Raw genomic sequence first — 8,082 nt, forward strand, 5'->3', positions numbered from 1 at the left:
TCCTTGAATTGCTGTAGTCCATGTGTTGAAAGGACCAATATTGTCTGGTGCAGCTTTCCAGGATTTTGTCCAAGACAGGATGGTGTGTAACTTGGAATGGAACTTAGAAGTGGGGGTGCTTCCATAAACATGCTGCAGTTACCTTTTTAAGTGGTAGAGATCTTAGTTTCAGGAAGTGCCACCTTAGTAACATGCTTGAAGTGCATTTTGGAAAGGGTACACACTACAGATGGTGCATGTAGTCAATGTTTAAGGTGGTGGGATCAGTGTCAGTCAAGAAGGTTGTTTTGTTCTGGATGGTGATGAGCTATTTGAGTGTTGTTGAAGAATAAGAACTTCATCATGCTCCTGAAATAAGCCTTGTAGATGGTGAAAAGATTATGGGGAGTCACAAATACTTTCCTCTCAGCTTAACTCCCAAGAAACATTTATGCACATAAAATATTTTAAAATCCCTGTTCTAGCTTACGAAAAATAGAAAGCCTGCCAACAAAATTATGCTAAATTTTAACAAGTAAATGGATGCAGTTTCAGAAAAAAAGATATTTGGACTTTAAAAAACTGTTAAAATCACAATTAAACCTACCATCGTATTGGCTGACAAATGATAACCAATCAAGGTCAATAAGATGGCCACTTCAAGACAGAATCACAGACATTTCCAGGAAAGCCACAAATATTGTTAGATTTAACTTTTGGTAATGCATCCACTCAGAACACATAACCAAACCACATTTTCACCATTAGCAGTGATGTTATGTTGTTACTGCAAAATGAATAATGGCTCATTCTAAATGGACTGTACTCTTTCAGAAGTGGAGACATTAGTTTTAAAGACCATTTAATTTAGCACAAAATCAATTGCCATTGAAAACAAAGATAAAAGAAATGCTTTGCAACAAAGTTAATAGGTTTCAGTTGGGTGAGATTCATCTCTAAGCAAGGAAGTAAGATATGGGTTAGTAGAATATAGATAAAGGGAATTAATTACACCTTCAGCACCCTGATCAAACTGGACGTCATGTATACATGCGAAGTATCATGAAATTAAGTCTAAATTGACACTCAGTTCCTCATAGCAGTAGTGGAGGAGAACATTTTTCTCTGCACTACTTGTAAAATTGTAAAATCTGAAATAGGCTTAGAATTTCATTGCATACAGCACAAAGAGAAAAACTCTCTCTATAGTATATTGCTCCAAGATCAGTAATAGGTACAGAGCAGGGAGGCCATTTGGCCAATAAAACACATCCATTATAGAAACTAAGAGTCCCCACCATCAGAGCATCTAAATACCTTTTGAGCTACTCCATGAAGTTTGCTTTGCTGACTGTATTGAGAAAGCCAAGTCAGATATTGATCACTCTCAACATCAAGAAATACAAATCACATAAGTCCTAATCTTGTCTGTCATTATTTGGTACCCACATTGTCCTTTCTGCAGTCATGACTCAATTTGAAACTGTTCGAAGACTAAACTGTCCAGTTCTCTATCAATTATCACTTTTCAATACTCAGGATTTTGTTTCTATGGATCAGCTTAGTCGTTCTTCTATGCATCATTTTTAGGACTCTTATGGTTAAGATCAACTGGCTAGAGCATCAACCTTGGATGAGCAAGTTTACTGTTGTACAGGACTGTAGGTTAAAAATCTAGTCACCTTATTACTAACTACAATTCACAAGTTCATGGGATCAGTAAATTTACTTTATATTTTGCTGACAATATGAAGCTAAACAGCTGATTTTTGCCCTAGATGGATTAGATATGGCTATAGCTCAGCCGAGTTGTATTTTCAAAGTTCTTTCACTTGATAGCTAGGTTCATTCAACACTATATGAAATACTATTAAGCATACTCATTGCTTCAGCTCTTCCAAGTGCACAGGTTTTATTTTACATCTGTATTAAAAGTCAACTACCATTGTTTACTGGCAAATATTACCATAAGCCTCTTCCAATGCCTACGCTACTCCAGCATTCTTCTATTAAGACGAAACTCATCTGTGAATTTAGCAAACTTACATTGAGTTTCCCAAATCAGATCATTTGAATTGACCAGAAGAACAGCACCAATCATGGGCATCCTGCTCAGCACCTACAAGCATTAATCTTTCAGCACCTACTAAAATTAACTGTTATACTGATCTTTCTGTTGGTACATACCTTACTTATTTCTTCCTAGAATATTCCAGTCGTCTTGAATTACTTGTACTCCATTCATACTATTTTCTTCTAGTCCACCCACTTGGAAAGTTTATTCTGTTTCATGGAATCTACTTCCTTTATCTTCTTTGTGTCTGGCTGTTTGGAGCTGTTCTACGTCCTTTGCTATTTGAAATCTATTGTTTCTACTGTGTTTGTCCAGGGAGCGCATGTTGCTGTGCCATCATGTATTTCTATACGGAGTTTTGGATAGTAATAGCAAAGATGGCAATTCTCTTTCCATCAAATGGCTGAACAGGAATCTCTCTCACTCTTACTGCTTGCCATTGCTGAATGTTGGAAAGATGTGCAGGTTGATAATCAACCTGTTTGGCCATTTTATGAATGCATCATTTTTGGTCATCAAGTCCTGGGGTAGAGATGCTACCCAGTGCAATACAAGACCTCCCAGATATGGTATAATCCTGCACCTACCAGTGGTATGCATTTTACTTTAGAAACTATTAAATTATTCTCTGCAAGACGTTTATTTGATTTATCACTCAAGTATGTCCGACCACGATGTAGACCAGTGTTGGTCAACTTGAAAAAAAAGGACATGCTATTAGCTCATGCTATTAGTGAAATATTGGACACCTAATAGCGAAATTACTTTGCATAATATTTGTAATACAACAACAGGCCGATTGATTCAACGGGCTTTATCAACACATCACTCCCTGATTTGTATATCTAACTACCCCTCAGATTCAACCATACCTCTCAACTACCCCTTCTTGTGATCCATGTTCTCACTACTTTAAGTAGAGAAGTTTCCCCTGAATTCCCTACTGAACCTATTAATAAACATTTTATTCAAGGCCCCCAGTTTTGGTTTCCCCATACATGGAAACATCTTCTGTGTGTCAATCCTATCAAACCTCTATCACGTCATCTCTTGGCTTTCTCCTGCCAGAGAGAAAAAAAAAATAGCCTGTTAATGTGTTCCAATACATAACTCCTCTTCGTGCTGGTCAAATTAGTTTTGCACTGCTCCAATCCTTACATAGATATATATATAAAATATGGAGATCAAAATAGTTCACAGAACTATCTTTCTATCTATCTTGAAAGTATGAATCAATAGTGAATTGTTCAATTCCAAATACGGTTGAAACACCCATATTCTCATAAGGCAATGCTAATTACTGGTTGGGCTAACTTGATTGATAAACCTCTGCTGAGCAAGAAACAAAAACCATAAAGACAGCATCTATCATTTTAGATAAATAAGATGTGGCTCATCAGTTCAACAAAATATGAAAGAGTAATGATGATAGATGTAGAGAAGTCTGCAGTCAAGATCATTTTGCTCATGGCTGAAAAGCAAAGCACCATGATCATACTCAAAAGAATCACTTGATGAAATGAAGATCTTGCAATCATTTAGAAATGACAAAGCTAATTTCTTGAGGGGTCAGCTGATTGTAAAGCAGCATTTTCAGCTAAATACATACCCGATATTTGCAACTTCAAAAACGATGAGCAGGAGAAAAGCTCCATTTAGGAAAAATACATAAGGTGAAAGAGGAGGTCAAAAGCACTTCAGTAATAAAACCAAAAGTAACTATGTGGATGTTGAGTGCTTACCTGTAGCAGACATTCTCTGTGCATGGATTATGAACTCTGACAATGACAAAAACATGTTGAAAGTGGGATCTGATGTTTCTGGGAGTGAAAGGAAGTGCTCCGGGCTCTTGAAAGACAATTGTGACTATGTCATTTCCTATGTGTCTCTTCCTTAAGAGCTAGGGGAGTATAGAAACAGAAATCTAGTTAGCCAAGTTTGAACAGCACAGATTTAGTGCTGTTTCTAACTATTGCAATCCAGTTAAAACCCTCTCCAAAACTTTCCAACTGTGATTAATGCTTAAAATTAGATCATTATTTTCACATGTAAATAAATCAATTTCTCTAATTTTAGACACATTTCTTTCCAACTAGTAAAACAGAAGCAGCAAATGTATTGGTAAAGATTATTGGATCATTTGAGACTCCAATGTGCCATCTTTCGGGGTCGAGGTGTTAACCCAAACCCCTCTACCTTCTCTGGTTCAGTCTATTGTGCTGGTTTTTAGGTTATGTTGTTGATTTGCATCATCAGCATTTTTAAAGAAGTCAGCTTTTCATAGTTTTTAGTTAACACTTCTGGAAAAGATACTCCATATAAAAAGGAAGTATTTTACAGAAAGACAACTCCAAACAGCTGCATCATTTTAATTATGCTTTTCAACAGAGTGCTGAAGCGACTGAAGAACATTTATACGTAACAGTGGACGGGAATATGACAACTTCAGCCTTTTAAGAGATTAAGTGGTTGAAACTCAGTCTCTTCAAACATTTTATTCTACAACTAGTTCTTAAACCCAGGAAATGGTCTGTTCTGTAATGTGGCCTATAGTAACAGCTAAACTGGGGTGGGGGTCCTAGAAACAATATGTCAGCAAGACAAATCATCTTTGAAAAGTGTTCACTTAAATATTGCACAAGTTACAAGTATGAAAATTTACCATAAAATTTTCAGCCACCACCAAAGAAATTTAGTTGATCCATTTTTTCAGCTTTTGGATGAAATGATATGCTGCAAACTACCAAATCGAGTTTGGAAAAGTCCAGATGTAAATCTTACGCAAAAATACTTGTTCTACTTGTTCTATCATGGTATTGGTCATGATTTTGCTTGCCCACGCTCGTTAAAAGCAATATATTAATTGTGCTTTTGCAGTAATTTGGAGCCTCAGCTTACATCTTTTACAAGTTCACACCTTTCAAATCCTGATTAATCAACAATTAAGCTATAGCATGGATACACACCAACTCTGCAGCAACTTTTCTGAATAAATTCATGCTGTTTCATATCTAATTTTAACTCAGTCAATTGTATAACCATCTGCAGCCTAATGCTTCCAAGGAGGAATACACAGGTACACTGAATGAGGTCTGACCTAAGTTGGTAGTGAAGTTATTCCTGTGGCAGATTGAGTTTTAAGACATTTTTTTTGCCTTTGGTACCACATCCTCATGGGATAAGTTGTGGTACTTAGTTAACAGATCACTATACATAAATACACAAGATTACAAAAGATCAAAACGTTAGGACTCTATGGAAGGCCATAACTTGCAATCCTTAAGAGATGGTTAGAATTTTATTGTTTCTAAATCTGCTTGGGGTCTGTGCAAAGCCCCTCTAAACTAATCACCGTGATATAAGATGCATTTTTGTCCTTGAGGAAATGAGTCTCCCTCCAGCTGCTTCATTAATAAAATCCCTGGATAACTTCTCAATGAAATACTTGATGTCGATAACAAATAAAGAAAACTGAAAATTTGGGTTAAAATGTACAATTTAAGAACTTCCAGCCAATTATGAGCCACTCTGTAAACCTGATATTTCACAAAGCCATGCAGGTTCTACACATCCACACTTTAATTAACATGAACCACATGTTATAAATACAGGCATTTCTCCCTAACTAAAACAGTTAGAAAATGGCTTATTCTTCTTTTCATTGGTGAAAATTATTTTGGGTGGAAATAGAAATGGGCTTCAAAAAGGTTTTACTGAACTGTTGCGAATATCAGGTTACATTTGTTTGCATTCAGATAAATTAGCTTTACTCCAGGAGGACGGTATCGTTGTTTATTTCTTCCATTACCCATATCTTTGTGTTTTTAAGAACAAGAACAAAGAACAAAATTACAGCACTGGAACAGGCCCTTCGGCCCTCCAAGCCTGCACTGACATGCTGCCCATCACAACTAAAACCCCTTACCCTTCCGGAGACCGTATCCCTCTATTCCTGTCCTATTCATGTATTTGTCAAGACGCCCTTTAAAAGTCACTATCGTATCTGCTTCCACTACCTCCCCCGGCAGCGAGTTCCAGGCACCCAACACCCTCTGTGTAAAAAAACTTGCTTTGTACATCACCTTTAAAACTTTGCCCCTCCCACCTTAAACCTACAGCTCCTAGTTACTGATACCTCCACCCCGGGAAAAAGCTTCTGACTGTCCACTCTGTCCATACCCTTCATAATCTTGTAGACCTCTATCAGGTTGCCCCTCAACCTCCGTAGTTCCAGTGAGAGCAACCAAAGTTTCTCCAACCTCTCCTCATAGCTAATGCCCTCCATACCAGGCAACATCCTGGTAAATCTCGTCTGTACCCTCTCCAAAGCCACCACATCCTCCTGGTAGTGTGGCGACCAGGACTGAACTCAATATTCCATATGTGGCCTAACTAAGGTTCTATAAAGCTGCAACATTACCTGCCAATTTTTAAACTCAATGCCCCGGCCGATGAAGGCAAGTGTGCTGTATGCCTTGTTGACAACTTCCTCCACCTGCGTTGCCATTTTCAGTGACCTGTGTACCTGTACACCCAGATCCCTCTGCTTATCAATACTCTTAAGAGTTCCACCATTTACCGTAAACCTTCCATCTGGATTAGACCTTCCAAAATGCATTACCTCACATTTTTCCGAATTAAACTCCATCTGCCATCTCACTGCCCAAGTCACCAACCGATCTATATCCAGGTGTATCCTTTGACGGTCCTCATCGCTATCCAGAATTCCACCAACCTTTGTGTCATCAGCAAACTTACTAATCAGACCAGTTACATTTTCCTCCAAATCATTTATATATATATTACAAACAGCAAAGGTCTCAACAGTGATCCCTGAGAAATGCCACTAGTCACAGCCCTCCATTCAGAAATGCACCCTTCCACTGCTACCCTCCATCTTCTCTGACTGAGCCAGTTTTTAATCCATCTTGCAAGCTCACCTCCGACCCCGTGCGACTTTACCTTCTGTATCAGCCTGCCATGAGGGACCTTGTCATAGGCCTTACTGAAGTCCATGTAGACAATATCCACTGCCCTACCCTCATCGATCATCTTCGTCACTTCCTCAAAAAACTCAACCAAGTTAGTGAGACACGACCTCCCTGTCACAAAACCATGTTGTCTCTCACTAATATGCCCACTTATTTCCAAGTGGGATAAATCTATCTCAAAGAATCCTCTCCAATAATCTCCCTACCACTGATGTAAGGCTCACTGGCCTGTAATTAGCTGGATTATCCCTGCCACCCTTCTTAAACAAAGGAACAACATTGGCCACTCTCCAATCCTCTGGGACATCCCCTGTAGCCAGTGAGGATACAAAGATTTCCCTCAAGGCCCCAGCAATTACCTCCTTTGACTCGTTCAGTATTCTGGGTATATCCCGTCAGACCCTGGGGACTTGTCTACCCTTTTCTCCATGGTCCTGAGCTATTTGGTGAACGTGCACCTATGAGGTTATAAGATGCCACAGGAAAAATGCTTTAAAACTAATTCTGCGCAGGGCTGAATTCACTATCAATTTAGGTTCATTTCTGGTGAATATACCCAGCAGTATTTTGCTATATTACACTTCTCTTTACATTCTCTGACTACATGCCTCAAACTCATAACCTGTTGCTTTTGTTCTCAAACTCTAAGTAAGGTAATTAGCCATAAACAAAAAAACTATTAACTTCTCTCTCTATTGGAAAGAAACAATTTGATATATATAGCTTGAGGGGCATCACACCACAGAGGTGGGGAAAGGCAAGGAGCCAGACGTCCATGAACTACTACTAGCATTTACAGTATTTTTGTAAAGACTGGCCCATGACAAAGGTGCTTGAATATACCTCCTTTGCTAATACCACAGGCTCATATTCTTGTGGTATCTCCACACACCATACATTTGCCCAAATTTTTGTTTTATGCCTTCTTTCTTCTATAGATTCAAGCCCACATCACCATTCCCCATTATTTGTAGATTTCTAAACCCATATAACAACTGAGCTAACAAGGTGTAGAGCTGGATGAACACAGCAGGCCAA

The 8,082-nt window shown here is 38.5% G+C and overlaps 1 protein-coding gene across 1 annotated transcript in view; it reads right to left on the reverse strand.

Moving 5' to 3' along the window:
* The window catches only part of LOC109917628 (signal-induced proliferation-associated 1-like protein 2), a 401,246-nt gene that overhangs the window by 180,708 nt on the left and 212,456 nt on the right, over window positions 1-8,082 (reverse strand). The window contains exon 8 of the mRNA XM_048597090.1: window positions 3,796-3,953. Within this exon, the coding sequence (XP_048453047.1) occupies window positions 3,796-3,953 (158 nt within the window). The remainder of the gene's footprint in view (window positions 1-3,795; window positions 3,954-8,082) is intronic.

Source organism: Rhincodon typus, chromosome 5, assembly GCF_021869965.1.
Source record: "Rhincodon typus isolate 14 chromosome 5, sRhiTyp1.1, whole genome shotgun sequence".
Taxonomy (NCBI): Eukaryota; Metazoa; Chordata; class Chondrichthyes; order Orectolobiformes; family Rhincodontidae; genus Rhincodon; species Rhincodon typus.